This window comes from Bombina bombina, chromosome 4 (genome assembly GCF_027579735.1).
Source record: "Bombina bombina isolate aBomBom1 chromosome 4, aBomBom1.pri, whole genome shotgun sequence".
NCBI classification, from domain to species: domain Eukaryota; kingdom Metazoa; phylum Chordata; class Amphibia; order Anura; family Bombinatoridae; genus Bombina; species Bombina bombina.
Genome location: NC_069502.1, coordinates 690,003,873 through 690,024,314, shown reverse-complemented (window position 1 = coordinate 690,024,314; position 20,442 = coordinate 690,003,873). Strand labels below are relative to the sequence as shown.

General features: G+C 37.4%; 1 protein-coding gene across 1 annotated transcript in view; it reads right to left on the bottom strand.

Annotated features, from left to right (window-relative positions):
• AMD1 (adenosylmethionine decarboxylase 1) overlaps positions 1-16,561 on the bottom strand; it is a 58,053-nt gene extending 41,492 nt beyond the window's left edge. The window contains exons 1-2 of the mRNA XM_053710860.1: positions 16,100-16,561; positions 8,095-8,181 (exon numbers count right to left, since the gene is read on the bottom strand). Coding sequence (XP_053566835.1) covers positions 8,095-8,181; positions 16,100-16,206 — 194 coding nt within the window. The 5' untranslated portion in view covers positions 16,207-16,561. The remainder of the gene's footprint in view (positions 1-8,094; positions 8,182-16,099) is intronic.
• Between the last annotated feature and the right edge of the window lie 3,881 nt (positions 16,562-20,442).

The window sequence follows — 20,442 nt, the reverse complement described above, 5'->3', positions numbered from 1 at the left end:
TCTACAGCATTGTCAAAATAATCATAAATACACTGCTGCTAAAAAAATGTGTTTTTATGGACCCCTAGCCCCACCAAACAACTACTACCACACTGAAGTTACAATCCAAAATTGCACAAAGAAAAAAAAACATTTGCTAAGTAAGTCCTACCTCCTCTGCAAATGAAAGTGATCTACCGTCTGACTCAGGCACACACTGTACAAAGTGCCAAGTCTGTCTCACACTGCGCATAGTGGTTTAGTGCACAAGAAATCCTCTCAAATGCTAATACTTTACTCCTTACAATAAAATTTACATGCTCAATTAGCACTCTGCTGTAGTACCCACTAGTGGCTGCCCAAATTTAAAAAAAAAAAAAAAAAAAAAAAAAAAATATAATTTTTTTTTTTTTTTTTTTTAGTTCTTGCCTCATGGGGCCCCCCTGGCTCATTGGGCCCCTGACAGGAGTCACCCCTGTCGGCGGCCCTGGCCTTGGGATCCCTGGACCTGGATCCGTAACACGGAAGCTTGGCGTTCTGGCGAGACGCCATGAGATCCAGTTCTGGTTTGCCCCAACGATGAATCAGTTGTGCAAATACCTCCGGATGGAGTTCCCACTCTCCCAGATGAAAAGTCTGACGACTTAGAAAATCCGCCTCTCAGTAATCTACACCTGGGATATGGATAGCTGATAGGTGGCAAGAGTGAATCTCTGCCCAGCGAATTATTTTTGAAACTTCTCGTTCCCCCTTGATGGTTGATGTAAGCTACAGTCGTGATGATGTCCGACTGAAATCTGATGTACCTCAGAATTGCTAACTGAGGCCAAGCCTGAAGAGCCTTGAATATCGCTCTTAGTTCCAGAATATTTAATGGAAGGAGAGACTCCTCCTGAGTCCACGATCCCTGAGCCTTCAGGGAGTTCCAGACTGCACCCCAACCTAGAAGGCTGGCATCTGTCGTAACAATTGTCCAATCTGGCCTGCAAAAGTTCATACCTTTGGACAGATGGACCCGAGATAGCCACCAGAGAAGAGAATCCCTGGTCTCTTGGTCCAGTTGAGGGGACAAATCTGTAATCCCCGTTCCACTGACTGAGCATGCAGAGTTGCAGCGGTCTGAGATGTAAGCGTGCAAACTGCACTATGTCCTTTGCCGCTACCATTAAGCCGATTACTTCCATACACTGAACCACCGAAGGGCGCGGAATGGAAGAACCCGGCAGGAATTTAGAAGCTTTGATAACCTGGACTCCGTCAGGTGAATTTTCATTTCTACAGAATCTATCAGAGTCCCTAGAAAGGAAACTCTTGTGAGTGGGGACAGAGAACTCTTTTCCTCGTTCACATACCACCCATGCGAACACAGAAATGCCAGTACTACGTCCGTATGAGACTTGGCAATTTGGAAGTTTGACGCCTGTTTCAGGATGTCGTCTAAATAAGGGGCTACTGCTATGCCCCGCGGCCTTAGGACTGCCATAAGCGACCCTAGAACCTTTATAAAGATTCTTGGGGCTGAAGCTAATCCCAAGGGAAGAGCTACAACTGGTAATGCCTGTCTTGAAAGGCAAACCTGAGAAACCGATGATCTTTGTGTATCGGAATGTGAAGATAAGCATCCTTTAGATCCACTGTAGTCATATTGACCCTCCTTGATCAGTGGTAGGATGGTACGAATAGTTTCCATCTTGAACGAAGGAACTTTGAGGAATTTGTTTAAGATCTTTAGATCCAAAATTGGTCTGAAGGTTCCCTCTTTTTTGGGAACCACAAACAGATTTGAGTAAAAACCCTGTCCCTGTTCCTCCTTTGGAACTGGATGGATCACTCCCATAACTAGGAGGTCTCGTACACAGTGTAAGAATGCCTCTCTTTATCTGGTGTGCAGATAATTGTGAAAGGTGAAATCTCCCTTTTGGGGGGGAAGCTTTGAAGTCCAGAAGATATCCCTGGGATATAATTTCCAGCGCCCAGGGATCCTGAACATCTCTTGCCCACGCCTGGGCAAAGAGTGAAAGTCTGCCCCCTACTAGATCCGTTCCCGGATAGGGGGCCGTAACTTCATGCTGTCTTAGAGGCAGCAGCAGGCTTTTTTACCTGCTTACCTTTTTTCCAGGTCAGGTTTGGTCTCCAGACTGTCTTGGATTGAGCAAAAGTTCCCTCTTGTTTATTATTAGAGGAAGTTGATGCCGCACCTGCCTTGAAGTTTCGAAAGGCACGAAAATTAGACTGTTTGGCCCTAGATTTGGACCTGTCCTGAGGAAGGGCATGACCTTTTCCTCCAGTGATATCAGCAATAATCTCATTCAACCAGGCCCGAATAGGGTCTGCCCCTTGAAGGGAATGTTAAGTAGCTTAGATTTTGAAGTCACGTCAGCTGACCATGATCTAAGCCATAGCGCTCTGCGCGCCTGTATAGCAAAACCAGAATTCTTAGCCGTTAGTTTAGTCAAATGAACAATGGCATCAGAATAAAAGAATTGGCTAGCTTAAGTGCTCTAAGTTTGCCAAGTATGTCATCCAATGGAGTCGCTACCTGTAAAGCCTCTTCCAGAGACTCAAACCAGTACGCCGCAGCAGCAGTGACAGGGGCAATGCATGCAAGGGGCTGTAGGATAAAACCTTGTTGAATAAATATTTTCTTAAGGTAACCTCCAATTTTTTATCCATTGGATCTAAAAAAAAAAAGCACAACTGTCCTCGACAGGGATAGTAGTACGCTTTACTAGAGTAGAAACTGCTCCCTCCACCTTAGGGACTGTCTGCCATAAGTCCCGTGTGGTGGCGTCTATTGGAAACATTTTTCTAAAAATAGGAGGGGAAGAGAACGACACACCTGGTCCATTCCTTATTAATAATTTCTGTAAACCTTTTAGGTATTTGGAAAAACATCAGTACACACCGGCACTGCAAAGTATTTATCCAGTCTACACAATTTCTCTGGCACTGCAATGGTATCACAGTCATTCAGAGCAGCTAAAACCTCCCTAAGCAACACGCGGAGGTGTTCAAGCTTAAATTTAAATGTAGAAATATTAGAATCAGGTATCTTTCCTGAGTCATTAACATCACCCACTGAATGAAGCTCTCTTTCCTCAGCTTCTGCATATTGTGAGGCAGTATCAGACATGGTTCTTAAAGCGTCAGTATGCTCTGCATTTTGTCTCACCCCAGAGCTATCTCGCTTACCTCTAAGTTCAGGTAGTCTGGCTAATACCGCTGACAGTGTATTATCCATGACTGCCTCCATGTCTTGTAAAGTAAACGCTATGGGCGCCCTAGATGTATTTGGCGCCATTTGAGCGAGAGTCCCTTAAGCGGGAGTCAAAGGGTCTGACACGTGGGGAAAGTTAGTCGGCATAACTTCCCCCTAGTCAGATTCCTCTGGTGATAAATTTTTTAAAGACAGAAAATGATCTTTATTGCATAAAATGAAATCAGTACATTTGGTACACATTGTAAGAGGGGGTTCCACCATGGCTTTTAAACATAATAAACAAGGAGTTTCTTCTATGTCAGACATGTTTATACAGAATAGCAATGAGACTAGCAAGCTTGGAAAACACTTTTAATCAAGTTAAGCAAATATAAAAAACGGTACTGTGCCTTTAAGAGAAACAAATTGTCAGAATTTGAAAAACAGTGAAAAAATGCAGTAAATCAAACGAAATTTTTACAGTGTGTATAATAAGCTAACAGAGCATTGCACCCACTTGCAAATGGATGATTAACCCCTTAGTTCAAAAAAACGGATCAAAAAAACGAAATAGACGTTTTTTAACAGTCACAACCAACTGCCACAGCAAGCTGTGGCTCTACCTTCCCCAATAAACGACTTTGGAAAGCCTTTGGGCCCTTTAGAGATGTCCTATAGCATTCAGAGGGCCTTTGAGGGAAGCTGGATGTCACAGTTTGTAATTTTAACTGCACCAACTGTAACTTTTATACTACAACAGTGGAAATTGTTTCTAGTCAAAATTTAAGCCAGCCATGTGGAAAAAACTAGGCCCCAATAAAGTTTTCTCACCAAAGTATATATAAAAATGATTAAACATGCCAGCAAACGTTTTATATTGCAATATCATAAGGGTATTAAATCACTGTATTCAGGCTTAACTTACATTAATCCGGTATCAGCAGCATTTTCTAGTGTTTTCCATCTCTAGAAAAAATTATAACTGCACATACCTGATAGCAGAATAAACTGCACGCCATTCTCTCGCTGAAGTTACCTCATCTGTGTAATCCCCTCAGACATATGTGAGAACAGCAATGGATCTTAGTTACAACCTGCTAAGATCATAGAAACCTCAGGCAGATTCTTCTTATGTTTACTGCCCGAGATAAAATAGCACAACTCCGGTACTATTTAAAAACAAACTTTTGATTGAAGAAAATAAACTAGCTATATTTAACCACTCTCTCCTACAACGTCCTTGCTTGTTGAGAGTTGCAAGAGAATGACTGGGTATGACAGTTAGGGGAGGAGCTATATTACAGCTCTGCTGTGGGTGTCCTCTTGCAACTTCCTGTTGGGAATGAGAATATCCCACAAGTAATGGATGATCCGTGGACTGGATACACCTTACAAGAGAAAAAAAAAAAAAAAAAACATTAAATATTTTGTATCGTCCAAACTGGTCTTTGCAACCCAAGTATGTTTTCAAACCAAACAGTGGTATTTGTAAATAGATATATAAAGAAAACCCCAAAACGCTAGGAGCCAGTGGCTCCCTGACTCCTTGGATTGTCAAGCCTTGCTTTAAGGAAATAAATTATGCTGGTTGAGGTAGCCACTTTAAAAAGGGAACAGCTCTTTATTTTGTGTAAAAATGGTGCTAAGTGTTAAAAAGTATCCGTTTTAGGTGGACGGCTGTTATCCTGGAGAATTGTGTACTTAATTTGAAAGCAAAGGTTTTTACTTAAATGGACAGTATATATACTGTAAAATAATGTTTCCCTTAATGTATTTTCAATGACTTGTTTTACCAGCTGCAGAGTATAAAATGTATGAGAAATTGCATTTTCATGTTTGTGCAAATGAAATAGCTGGTTTTGTGTTATGAAATCAGTCTATTAAAAGGGTGCAGTTAAAATCAAATCTCATTATGGTATCACTTTGTATACACACACTTGGCTTTCTTATCTTAAATTTGTCTGTAAACCAAAGTTCAATACTTAGAGAGAACAAAAGAAAAGTAACATTTTATTAGTTCTCTTCTACACCCCAAAGGGAGTATAATTTCTTCTGCTGGCTGTGTTTACATTGGCCTAGACTTTAAGGGACATTTACACTAGATTTTTCTTTGCATAAATGTTTTGTAGATTATCCATTTATATAGCCCCATCTGGGAGTGTTTTTGTAACAATGTATAGTTTTGCTTATTTTTTTCTAAAACGGGCTGATTTTCAGACTTGTAACCCAGCCCTAAAGTGTCAGATGTATACGTTAGTTTGCAGATTCCTGCTGCTCCTGTTATCGGTCTTTTCATATGCAGGGAAGGGGGTGTCTGGTATGCCAGTTTTCTCAGTCTTCGTTTCACAGTGCTAAACTAGGAGCTTCTAAATATGTTTCTAAAATGTTTTATGCTGGATTTTTAGATCAGTATCTGTGCATATTCTTTACAGTAGTGTCTATTACATGCAGTTATATAAAAATTGGTACACACTGTCCCTTTAAGTATAGAAACTTTCAATATAGGTAGGGATACCACAGGCGAAACCAGCAGGTAAAATGGATCACTGGGAACAAAGTAAAGGGGAGAGCATTTTTGGGTAAACTCTCCCTTTAATTGCATTAGTGAGGGGTTTATGCACCCTTTTGTCTATGGCAGAGCTTTTCAAACTTTTCATGTTGGTGACACTTTTTAGACCTACATCATTTTGCGACACAGTAATTCAGTTGTACTAGCAAACAGGAGGTTAAACTTACTTAAGTGATATGGACACATACATATGTTATATAATAATGAAATGTATTTACAAGTAACAGTATCAATGTGCAAAAATTTAAAAAAATTTAATATCACTAGTAGCTACCAACTATTTTAATGGGTTGTATGAGGTTGATGGGATGAACACAGTTTCTGAATATTTGGTGTAATATTAGACACTCACATTTCATTATCAAGCTTTTTAAGCTTCTACTTCCTATCCATATATCGAGAAGGAGCAGCAATGCACTACTGGGAGCTAGCTGCAAAAAAAACAACTGACTTCTGCTCAGCGTTTAAGCTGCTGCCCTCTGCGAGTCAGACTGACTACTGCCCGCGCTGCAAACACACTGCTGTCCCTCTCACTGAGTACACATGCAGTCACGAGCCGACAGACTACACGTGCACTCAGAAGCCAATGGGAATAGTTTCAGTTCCTGCTAAGCTGCACCAATAGTTTAAGATGATCTGTGATCCACTAGGTATCAATCACGTGTCAACCATGTGATATGCATAGCAGGCAGGGGGAAAGTCGGAAACCAAACAAATTTTATACAATTTTTAAATTCAAAAAATGTTGTGCTAAAGCTGGGAAACACACCTACACACTGCTGCCGACACACTAAATGTGTCATGACACAGTTTGGAAAACACTGGTCTATGGTTTAAACAGTGTTGAAACCTAACAAAGTTTTATGTACGAAAACCTGCCAGGCTCTTTTTTTTTTTTTTTTTTTTTTTTTTTTTTAACATGTTATACCTCCAGATATTACCAAAAATGTACAGTATATATATGGCACTATTCATAAATGTAGCATAGTCATATGGTGTATGCTTTACTAAAGTTATAACATTTTAGAGTATTTTGCTACAAGGAATTCTGTTTTATTGAATATGAATATACAGGTGGCCCTCGTTTTACAACGGTTCAATTTACACCGTTTCAGAATAACAACCTTATTTTCCAGTCATGTGACTGCTATTGAAAAGCAGAGCATTTATTAAAATAGCCAGTAGGTGGAGCTGTCCTCTTGTGTTGCAGCAAAGCTAAGCAAGCTGAAATCAGTTTAACCAGACCTGAGCTATCGAGCAGAATTCAAAGGAACAAGATCTTCCTGTCTATAAATCGGTCCAGATTGGAATGCATAGAAAGAACTGTTTGCAGAAAAATGCAAGGGAAGTCTGTGTTGTGTGATTATTTTATTAGGTTTATAATGCTGTTTAGCATTTAAAGTCTTCATTTCAAAGCTTTAAAAATAATGTATTAGGTGTTACTTATGACAATTTTGAGAGCGGCCTGGAACCTATCTCCCTCACTTCCCGTTGACTTACATTATAAACTGAGTTTCAATTTACAACCATTCCTTCTGGAACCTAACCCATGCGTGTGTGTGTGTGTGTGTATATATATATATATATGTGTATATATATATATATATATATATATATATATATATATATATATATATATATATATATATATATATATATATATATATATATATATATATATATATATCTCATTAAGAAATGTAGTCCAACAGAGAACATGCAGTTCTGAACAGATAAAGAACTAAACCGACAAACATATCAATTAGTTACATCATTCCATATACAGTGTCAGAGAAAAGGAGAACCATATAACCTGTGATTCATTTGTACCATATCAGTAGATCATAAGAGCAAACATGGACAAGTTTATTTCCATTCTAAACAGCCAGCTAACACTTTTAAAAAGACAGGTAAGGGGTGTCTATGAATTAAATAAAAAGTGTTCTGAAGAGAGTTTAAACCGAAAATTAGGAATTCTGCTAAATTTTAGAACTTAATTACTTACAACTTTATTCATGGTTTTGGGACAGCACATTTGAAAAGAGCTTTCAAAATTATCTTTACATATATGAAAAACGAAAAGTATAAAAAAAAAAAACTCATTTTGCCACAAACTTGCTTACTATATGGTTTCCATATTGATTTTTGGTCACTATTATATATTCTATTATGGATTCTGGTACTTGAGTTGAACTGTTACTTTGTTAATATTTGTGATGGATGCCACTTATATTCGCAAACCTCATAAATATTGAGATATGAAGAAAGTAGGAACATGTTCTTTATATAATCAGACACTAATTTAATTGGGGGAGGGGGAGCAGAAGATGTCTTAAAAAAAACATACCTGAGTACATAAGCTTCCTGCTTGTCAGTTTTTGTCACACTTATGATCAAACAATGCACATTCTCCAAAAGTTTGTCCCACTCAAACCTGTAAAGAAACAAAGACTTAATTTATAACTATACAAGTCTGAGTATAGCAAATAAAGGTCACCATGGTGACTAGAAATGTTAACTAGGTGCCCAATAGATTGGCTCCAGTCTGTCTGTTAATTAAATGCAGCATTTATAGGCCAGCATAAATATAGCAATATAATCATTTTAAGAGCAGCATGTTCACTGCCATCATTTGCTGCTCACTACTCTCCAACCCATATCTTTTTATATCTTAGCAGATCCTGCACACTAAGCAGCAGGCTGCTGACCATTAAAGGGATATTCCAGCCCAAATTGGAAAACACGTGGGTGCATTTCGGTATTGAACAGAAGCAATTGTGTAATATACATGCATTAGCAAAAATGCTTCTAATAAAAGTTATAGCTGTTTCAAAAGTGTATTTAAGTATGCACTGTGCACCAGCATTTAAAACACAGCAGTTGCTCAGAGAGCCTGAAGTGCTTGTACCATCTGTTAATGACTCAATTTGTTATTTGCTGACATGATAAAAGCCCCATTGATGATCTGAGCAGCTGCATTATTTAAAATGTGGGTGCAGTGAAAATATCTAGCTATGCGTCACGTGCAGAGAAAAATGCTAACACTAAAACAGTGATAACTTTTACTAGAAGCATTTTTACCAATACATTTATATTGCAACTATGTTTCTATTCAAAGATGTAATTCATCTATGTATATTTATATTTTGACTGGAATGTCCCTTTAACTCCTTAAGGACCAGGCATTTCAGAGGAAAAACTTCCTCAAAAGACCAGAGCATTTTTAGCATATTTTTTTTACCATCACTTAATTTAAACAGAAAAAGATCCTTTTTTTGTTCGTTTTTTATTTAAATATCAAAAACTATATTTTTTTTAGTAGACAACCCAAGGAATTGATCTAGGCCCATTTTGGTATATTTCCTGCCACCGTTTGGCTGAAAAATACGATTATTATTTTTATTTTTTTTACTTTTTCACAAACTTTAGAGATCTTACTGAAATGATTTACATAACTCTTGGTCAATCCCGACAACTGATTGTAAAAGCTTCTCTGAGATCACCTTTGTTCAGATAGACATGGATGGCTTTGCCATTTCTTTTTGGCAATTACGCCGCTAACTGCAGCTGCGCACTACAGCTCTGAAATTCTTGACAGTTAAGGGGTTAATCAGGTAGCTTGTAAGGTAAAGTTTAGCTTTAGTATGAAGATTATCCTTCCACCAACTTATCTCTCCTAAACATCTCTCTTCCCTCCCTCACCCCCTCCACTGGTCAAAACCATCTTAGGTACTGTCAGCCAGTTTGCCAATGTGAAGTCTTTTTTTTTATTATTTTCTGCAGCGTAGGATTAACCCCTTACCTTCCGACCTCCCTGATCCCTCCAAAACAGCTCTTACCCTCCCCCTCTAATTAATGTCTGCCATTTTATGTACTGGAAGCTGTCTGCCAGTACTCAGTTTGCATATATTTTGTTTAGTTTGTATATATGTTTTTCCTCTCTTAGGGTTTTGTTTCTGCTATGTAGCAGCCCCACCCTTTCCCGCCGCGTCAAGCCCATTTCCGCCCCCTCAATCGATGTGCCACCCACCTGCCTCCCTCCTGAACCTTCCCACAGCACAAACATCAGAAAATGTAACAGCAACAACTGAATAGGGTGCCCGTGACGACAGTAGGTAAAACCCCAAGTAGAAAAACTGTGAAGAGCAAATGTCCACAGCACCGGAATCTTGAAAACCTTAAAGGGACACTGTACACAATTTTTTTCTTTTGTAATTCAGAAAGAGAATGCAATTTTAAGCAACTTTCTAATTTACTCCTATTATCAATTTTTCTTCATTCTCTTGCTATCATTATTTGAAAAAGAAGGTATCTAAGCTTTTTTTTTGGTTTCAGTACTCTGGACAGCACTTTTTTATTGGTGGATGGATTTATCCACCAATCAGCAAGGACAACCCAGGTTGTTCACCAAAAAATGGGCCGGAATCTAAACTTACATTCTTGCATTTCAAATAAAGATACCAAGAGAATGAAGAAAATTTTATAATAGGAGTAAATTAGAAAGTTGCTTAAAATTTCATGCTCAATCTGAATCATGAAAGAAAATTTTTGGGTACAGTGTCCCTTTAAGTCTATATTGATCTTAATTAAGTCTATATTAAATATTTTCAAGATTCTGGTGCTGTGGACATTTGCTTTTTACCACCTCCCACAGCACAAACTATCGGCACTATCGTTACCTGATGCAGAGGGGGACACAGTGTTTCTGCACTGCCCCACACGTGGGGCATGCAGAAATAGCACAATCTCGCCACTGTTAGTGAGATTGCGGCAGAAATATCCCCAGGACAGCATCGCCGTCAAGGGGTTAATAAGGAGGTCAAGATTATTTAAAGCCGTGCTCGACAAATTTGTTTAAAAATTAGGAGCCAGTAACAATATTTAGGAGCCAGACAGAGGTAATTTCATATAGATATATGGAGAATAACTCAAAAAATTAGGAGCCAGGGATAAAGTTCTAGGAGCCAGTGGCTCCCTGGCTTCTGGGTTTGTCGAGCCCTGATTTAAAGACTAAAGATGTACTTGCTTGTCTGTGATTAATTACACGATATTAAATATATACGCAAAATCTGGACTAACATTCTATATATTATTCACCCAACATTTCAAAACGCAAGCTCACCAGTAAAGCTTCATAATTACAAGTTTCTTTTGCAGCCGTTCAACAAATTTGCATATGAGCTGCAAATATATGCTGCAATACTGAAAGACTTATACAAAAGTTTAAAAAGCAAAAAATATAGATTTTTCTTTGAACTCTTAATGCCAAAATGGAATGTTTAACTTGATACAATCAGCCAGTAACTATTCCATCTCTAGAGATAGTTACCACACAGCTTTTTTGTTGGCCAGTAAAATGTGTACAACAGCTGAGCAAGTCTGGTGAGCCAATGACAAGAGGTATGTGTGTGCAGCCAACAAATCCCAAGCTATGTTCAGCTCGGCCCTAGGAATAAATTGCTGCTCTTGAGCGGACTATCCCCTGCTATGCAGTTAAACATACAGATATGTTACTATTGCTTCCATATTCTATTTTGGTACTTATGTCCCTTTAAATTAATTTTAAAGTCAGCTAATCAGATGGGTGGACAACATTATGTGCATGACCCATACATTATAAAAAAAAGTGATAAATTCACTGCTGATAAAAAGGTCTGAGCAGGCATAAACTCATGCAAGGTCTAAGAAAGAAGATAAGTTACCTTTGTGACCTTGTTTGAATTTGTCAATACTGTAACTAAATTAATGATCTTAACGCTGCATATACCATTATTGAAGCCATAGAGTATTGTCTGCATCATCCAACCGGAAAAAAGATGCTAATTTTTTAAGTGCAAAGTATATTAGGAAGAGAGCAAAAGAGCGAGCGCGGAAGAGCGAGATAAACAGCAACTGATATGACAAGTTCCTGCAAACATAAATGGACAGTTTAACCAAAATTTTAACACATTTTAAACAAATAACTTTAATAATTACATATATCAGTGTTTAATAAACAGTAAACTTCAATTTCGTTATTAAAAAATCTTTTTTGATATCTGTTTCCAAAGTGCTTAACCTATACCCCATTCAATATTTTCTATACGGATGTTTAGCAGAGGTCTCATTACCTTCAGCGCATGCCCCTGCCCTCAAGATGACGTTGCCGCTAGTGTAAACATGGACCTGTGCTCAATAAAAGCGGGTCCATGTTCATCAGCGCTTAGCTTAGTTGTTTATTATATGCATTAAAATATTTTGAGTGGAATATCAACCCTCATGTTGCTGGTGGTGTCACAAACTTAAAAAATAAATAAATAAATAAATGTCCCTTCCAATCTGCTAAATTGCATACAACGCGACCATACTGCACCCTGTGGTCTGACCTACACATGCACAGTACCACTGCTTTAGCCGTGCAAGGCTTCACAGAGCGCGTTACCTTGAATTTCTCCATGCCCCCGGTGCAAATCCGGTATCTAGTGCGAGGATCCCTATGCCCCTTACTGTGTATGGAAGCTACTACCTGGACCTTCTTAGCATCATTCAATTTCATGACAACTAATCTTGGCATGTTCACTGCAAAATCTTAGTCAGCAATAACTTACTCTACTCAGTTTGTGTATTACTAATATCAGGGCTTAGTGTAGCTTGTGACAACGTAGAGGGGAGAGCGGTGGTGTAACAGACATTGTATTTTTTTTATATCAACTCCCTCATATCTCTAACCCCTGTGACATACCCCAGGATCTGTTAAAAATGTGGGGGAACAATGAGGATATTTTATATAAATGATGTATCGCACATGCCTATTACATACAGATTGCACTCTGCAAAATTTCTATAATTTACATATAACTAATAAGCAAAACTTGATTGGTCATAGGGAGCGCTAATAAAGGTTTGTTGCACAGCCCTTTTTATAAGGGTGTTCCAAGATAATCTAGTATAACGGCTAGAAAAGATAGAACAGATTAAAAAAAAAAAGTTTTAATATTACAATATTTAAGCTTATTCGTCTACTTTACTTGTTTAAAAAGGTATTGCTGGCTAATGAAACTCCATTTCCTGAGTGAACTGATCCTTTAAGAACTTTCTCATGTTACAACACTGCAGAAGCAGCTATGGTAATATTTTAACAAGCAATTGGATACATAAAATATGTATAGAATATCCCTTCAAACAAGCTAAACTTAATTTTCAAAACAAAAACTAAAATACAATAATTCAGCACTACGTATACAACTGCCAAGTACAGGTACAAAAACCTTTATCCAAACTGCTTGAGACTGGAAAAGGATTATATTTTTGATAATTTGTATTTTTGCATCTGTAGCATGGAGCCAAGTTGGGGGGGGGGGGCAATTTATAAGGTCATTTATGGAATACTTACATTAAAAAAAATAGACTGCACAGCACTGTAATCAGAAAGGTAATAGACTAGCATTTTAGAAATAAATAAAAAAAAAACAGGCAAAGAAGATGCCATTTAAAAAAAAAAAATATATATATATATATATTTATTAATGAAAAAGTCTTCATTTTCGGAATAATGGATTTTAACATTTCGGATTTGTACCTGTATCTCACTACCACCACCAGGAGCACTGCAACATAAGAAAACTCGCTAATTTTACATAGATTCCAACATGCTGCCAAATCAAAATATTTTTGAAACCTATGTGAGAAAAATATATATATATATATATATATATATATATATATATATATATATATATATATATATATATATAAATATATACACACACATATATATATATATATACACATATACATACACACACACATATATATATATATATATATATATATACACACAAATTTATCCATCTTAAAATTACAAAACAATTCCTTTAAACTTAAATGTGTTTCCTTTTGCCTTTAAGATGAAAAAGATGTAATTTAATTCACTGACATCAACTCCAAGCATTTATACCATATCAACTGACAATCATGCTTGCCAGAGATGCAGGGGAACTGCTGGCCCCTCCACAAATCATCTACCCGACGTCTCCCCATATATGGGCAACCTAAAGAGGTAAGCCATTTGGCAACGTGTTCAAACCTAGTGCACTCATGCTTATGACCCAGAAAATTTTACAATCCCCACACATTAAGTTTTGCACCTGACAAAAGCATGTGGATGACTCCCTATTTCACCGTTCTTCCTGGCAACACAAAGGAATGAGATATATTAAAGTCATATAAAAGATAAGCTAAGTCACAAGCACAAAAAGATACCCAATGCAAAATAGTTCACCTACACTTTCAAAACAGTTCTGTAAAAACTTAGGTTTTTCCTGATTAAGGCTTGTATTAAAATATCCTAAAAGGCAGCTGCCACATACATTTGGTTCTAAATATCTTCATGTTGATAAGGTCACTGTAGAAATATATATATTTACAAATGTTACTGTATGCATAATTGTGCAGGACTTTACTATTTGTACAGATGTCAATTTATGGCTTGTATTACACCTGTGCCTTTTAGTAAAAGCAACAAAATTATAGTACCCAAAAAAATACTAAAGGCATTCACAGAGTTGTTATGAATATAGACTTGGGCAGTAGTTTTATGGTGGATTGGTTCTACAGAAGACTTCTACATTAATTTTCAATTGAGGGCATCATAAGGTTAAAGGGATAGAAAGGTAAAAATTGAAATGTGCATTTATCCATTTCAATGTGAAATAGAAGCATTTCTGCAGTATACTTCCATTAGCAAAATGGTTTACTGTTTTTCTTCTGTGGCATATGCACATATCCTGAGAGAGCCCGTGCACCAGTATTCAACCTTAGAGAGACGAAGATGGTGTGGTATTGCTTCTGTGAAGACTTAATTTGTCATAAAAAAGGCACTACTGAGGTCTGCCGGTTGAATACTGGTGCACAGGCCTTCGAGGATAGGATATGAGCATATGACGCAGAAAAACTAATAATTAACAAATAATTTTGCTAATGGACGTATATAGCAAAAATGTTTCTATTTCACATTGAAATGCACATTTCAGTTATGACCTTTCAATCCCTTTAAACTGAAGCTTATTGGGTGGGCTATCAAGCTGTTTTAGGGTAATTGTGTCCTAATAATTAAACTTGTATTACAGTTACTGCCACTGGGTTAAAATGTATGAATCACCTGATCAAACCCAGATTATCTAGTACCAGCAACACATTGGCAGAAGCATGAAATATGTAACATTTATATTTAAAACCGCCTAAGGGGATAAACCACTATTTACTAACTATATACATAATTTAATTGTAGATTCTCAAAACTGCCTGTCATTGAAACCCTGGGCCCTGACTATAAACGTTTTTTTCAGTAGTGCACGTGTCCTGTCACGTTATACACGTGACAATACTGTATGTAAAAGTACTGAAACAAAAAAAAGCTTATAGCACAAGTTTAGCTAATTCTCCCCCTCAACCACAACATTTATACGCCTAATTACAAAAAAATCCCCCTACAGATCTAATACGCATTGGCACGTCGAAACATTCTGATAATCTCTAGCTTGGCACGAAGGGTGTCAGATTTAGGATTCACTAAAACAAGATGCTACATAGATTAAGGTATTTTCAAAAAAAAAAATCAGGCTAACCCTCCATATAAAATGCTGAATCAATGGAAACAAAATGGAAGTTAGCTCCTGCTCCCCGCCAGGAGTGTCAGTCCGTGGCATGCATCCGCGCCCCTCCCCCTCAGCCTGCAGTAAGCACATGGGTAGGCAGGGTAGTGTACTGCGACCATTACCTCCTGACATCTGCAGCTTTCTAGAAGGCCTATTAAGTGAAACCCACTCACTGATAGCCATTTGTATGATACATCACGTCATGAGCATAAGGATCACTTTAAAGCAACCTAAACACCTATATAACCGTAACCTATAAAACATGACCTTGGATTTAACTGAAAAATAAATACAGTATACAGTAAGCGCACTGCTCATTCCCATGGCATTTACTGCAGAAGACGAGCTGAGCCTAGGCAGAGGGAGTTACCTATTCATACAATGAAACGTGCACTGACAAATAGGAATTAAAATGACTAACATTGTAACAAATGACAGCTTGTGTCATGGGGGCGTCAGAATGAATGGCCATAAGCCGTCAAACCAATATTAATGAGTCGGCATAGTAGGTAAAGCAGATAATTTTAGCAGTATAAATATTTAATTATGTCCTAGTATAATGCAATGATAACCCTTTGCCCGCCATAGGGTCTTTTAGCGAATGACGTCGCATTGCGTTGCAGCTGTCTCTAGCAGTCAAAGGGTTATTCTCTCTCCCCTTAATATTCCCTCATTTTACACACCCCCCATAAATAAAATAAATACTGGGGTCCGCACCTTGGGATGTCTCGGAGGTCCCCGGATCCTTTGCTCTCATCCTGCTGGCTGAACCAGACTTCCAGCAGCTTCTCGGTGCCCTCAAAGAAGTGCGCGACACTCTCCATCTTCTGCTCTCGCAGCCGGAGAGACAACGACAACGCAGAAAAAAATTACGAGAAACGGAAAAAAAATATGGACTTTCAAAGTTTTCCAACGCCGATTTTTTTTTTTTGTTTAGTTTTCTAATTTTTTTTTTATTTAAAAAATAGAATTTAGTTATATTAATTCTGACTTTTTTTCTTAAATAATGGACGTCGCTTTTTGATATATAGTTTATTTAAACGAGTGTTCCTGTGTATTGATGGGTAGTGCGTTTCTCCAGAACAGTCTCTTGTTTCCCGTTTTCGTTTATTTCCCCGTTACAGAGAAAACGGCAGAGCGATCGCTAGCTAATATCGCCGGCCATACTGTGTAAAGCAAGGTGTGTACGGCGTAGTCGACTTTTTATATTCAGTTCATCACGCGCAGTGACGTATCCTTACTATGATTGGTTGGCGTACATCTTCGAATGAACTCTTATGCTTACAGGTCGCGAGTTTGGCAATTCTATTGGTAAACGCAACTGTCTATCAAGGATCTGTTTTCTACAACCTATGTGCTTCGTCCCAATTGGCATTCCTAGAACTGCAAGAGTCGCTCGAAAGAGCGAGCAGGACGTGGGAGTGGTTAACGGTCTGTGGGCAGGGACAGCTGTTCGTGTGACTCGAGTCGATTTTCCTAGTTATTCAAATATGGGAGAGTACAGTACACATGTATTTCACGCCATCTTTTTTATATATATGAATATATAAGGTCTATAGTTATTTGAAGTTATATGCAATACATAGTGCTTGATCAATATTAAGGGGACAATCTAATTCAAACATTATAGCCCTAATCTACGTGTTCAAAGGGACATTATACACCCATTTTTTCTTTGCATATGTTTTGTAGATGATCTATTTATATATCCTATAAAGTTGTTGTTTTTTTGTTTTGTTTTTTTAAATGTATGGTTTTGCTTATTTTTAAATAACATTGCTCTGATTTTCAGACTCCTAACCAAGCCCCAAAGTTTTATGAGAATACCATTAGCTACCTACTCCAGCTTACTCCTGTTTGTGTAAAGGGTCTTTTCATATGCAAAAGAAGGGGGAGGGTCTTATTTGCCACTTGCAGTGGGCTTTCCTACTACCTTTTCAACAGAGCTAAACTGAGAGCTTCTAAGTAAGTTTTTAAACAGTTTTTTACTGGATTTTTATATCAGTATCTGTGCAACCTATTCTTTATAGTAGTGTCTATTACATGCAGTTATATGAAAATGAGTGTATACTGTCCCTTTAACCCATGTGAAGAGGTAAACACATAGGCTAAGAAAACATTGCAGCACCCAATCGGAACATAGCTGTGTTCTGCTCAGATTCATTATAATGGATGCAAGAATGAGGAGTATCATCTATTTTGAGACTGTAGCCTAATGGATATTCTATTGTGGAGAAACCATTATTGAAAATTATGACCTATGAATGTTAATAATTCAATGAGATTTACTTTGCATGTATAAAGAAGAAAACAAATGAAATGCTACTACACGGAATGCAACAAGATTAGTTTTGCCAACATATCTTTATTATCCAAGCTGAAAGATAACACTTTCTAATTCTTGGAACTCAAGAGATACAAATACGACTTTATGACATTCTCTAGATAGCAGCCAAGTATGCCCAAGAATCATTCAAGCGAATAACAGGCTATATAAAAACATCTGAAATATGAAAACTATTCACCATTGATGCAAATTGATATTGAGTGTGATGTTTTAGTAATTGTCTAGTGTTCCCATAGAAATATACTTGGATGAACTAATCATGGCTGTAAAAGTTATGGTGCTTCCAAAACTCACATATCTCGTTTTCCGTTTACCTCTATTAGTCCCTCCCTAAACCTATATTAAAGGGATATATTATGAAACCCAAAAATGTTTTTTTGTGATTGAGACAGAGAATACCATTTTTAAAAAGTTTTAAATTTACTTCTATTATCAAATAGAAGCTGCACTCAGGTAGTAAATCACCATAGAACAGGCTAACAAGTTATTGAGGTGGTTGTTCATTCCAGTGAGTTCACTTCTCTCTGTGTGTATTGTCTCCTTAAAAGGCATGGACTCCTTGCTCAGTGTGCTTAAAGAAATATGGCTACACCTCACTGAAGTGGCCCAATGATGTTCAGAGGAGAATTGCCTGGTATTTCGGCTTTGAACTGACTAATAGGTGGGATCAAACTGATAAGCTACAGGAAAGTTCTACTCTGTGAAAAGCATTAATGGGCTAAAAAGAAGCTGCACCAAGGTGGTAAATCGCCATAGAACAGGCTAACATTCACCTAGATTACGAGTTTGCGTTCGTGTTTTAACACTGAAAAAATTTTAATTTTAGTGTTAAAACAGTAACGCAGCCATTACGAGTCTTGTCGGTATAGCTGTACCGCAAGCCTTTTAGCCTGTAACACAACGTCAGTCGCACTCAAAAAATTTAAGTTTTTTCATGGGATTCCTATAGCGCTGCCATTACGAGTTTTGCGGTGAGGCTAAAAAACTTGCGTTACAGCCTATACCGACACGTTCCGTATCGCCATCTGAGACCAGTAGTTACATAAAACTCATAACTAAACTGTTACAAAGTACACTAGCACCCATAAACTACCTATTAATCCCTAAACCGAGGCCCTCCCGCATCACAAATACTATATTAAAGTTATTAACCCCTAATCTGTTGCTCCAGACATCTCCACCACTAATAAAATTTATTAACCCCTATGCCACCGCTCCCCAACATCGTTGCCACTATAATAAAGTTATTAAACCCTATTTCCCCGCACCCCAACATTGCCCACACTATAATAAATATATTAACCCCTATTCCGCTGCTCCCCGACTTTGCGGCCACTAAATAAAGTAATTAACCCCTAAACCTCTGGCCTTCCACATAACTACCACTAAATAAACGTATTAACCCCTTAACCGCCAGCCCCCCACATCGCCAAAAACTAAATTAAACTATTAACCCCTAAACCTAAAAAAACCCTAACTTTAAATTAAAATTACAAGATCCCTATCTTAAAATAAATAAAAACTTACCTGTGAAATGAAAAAAAAATTAAACTAACATTACTATTAGACTATTACACCTTATCTAATAGCCCTATAAAAATAACCCCCCCAAAAAAAAACCTAGCCTACAATAAACCACCAATAGCCCTTAAAATCAGATCTTTCCCTGTAAAATATCACAAAGACCCCCCAACAGTAAAACCCACCACCCAACCAACCCACCAAAATAAAAAACCTAACTCTAAAAATATTTTAAAATACCAAATTACAAAAAATAACAAACGAAATTATCCAAAATAAAACAATTACACATAATCTAATAGCCCTATCAAAATAAAAAAGCCCCCCAAAATAAAAAAAACCTAGCCTACAATAAACTACCAATAGCCCTTAAAAGGACCTTTTGTAGGGCATTGCCCTAAAGAAATCAGCTCTTTTCCCTGTAAAAAAATATAAAGACCCCCCAACAGTAAAACCCACCACCTGACCAACCCCCCAAAATAAAAAAAAACCTAACTCTAAAACGGCTCCATCTTCATCCATCAAGGGACCGGCATCTTCTTCATCCCTGTGGAGGTGGAGCGGTCGATGCACGGAGGCAGAGATCCAGGCAGATGTCCATCGATCCAACCTGGAGGTCCTCTCCATGCGATCGTCTGCCGCACACTGAGGATTCAAATGCAAGTTACCCCTTTTATACTGGGGGTACCATTACATTCCTATTAGCTGAAAAAATAAAATCAGCCAATAGGAATTAGAGCTTCTTGTCAGTATATGGCCGGGTTATAATACAATATATTTAATAATTATTCTTTAAAATAAACCCCCAATAAAATGCATATACAAAACAATTAAAATTAATGTAAATTCCTAAATTCTTTATATTAGTTAAAATTTATAGACACATTGAATTATATTTATAGGAACCAGGTTATGAATCAAACTATACACGTTTATGCTGTTATAATATGCTATACAAAGATCATAAAAATTACCTTATTCACAATAATCTCCCAAATCAGAGTTGCATTTAAATATCACAATGAGATGCCAAGGTATGGTTTAACTTCCAGACAAATATACTTAAGCTATTTAACCCACAAATGATTCAATACAACTCTAATTAAAACACCAGAAGTTATATATATATTCTTAATGTAAACAGCCAGTTTATATGCCAATTTATCTAAGCTGAAATAAATTCTTCAGCAGC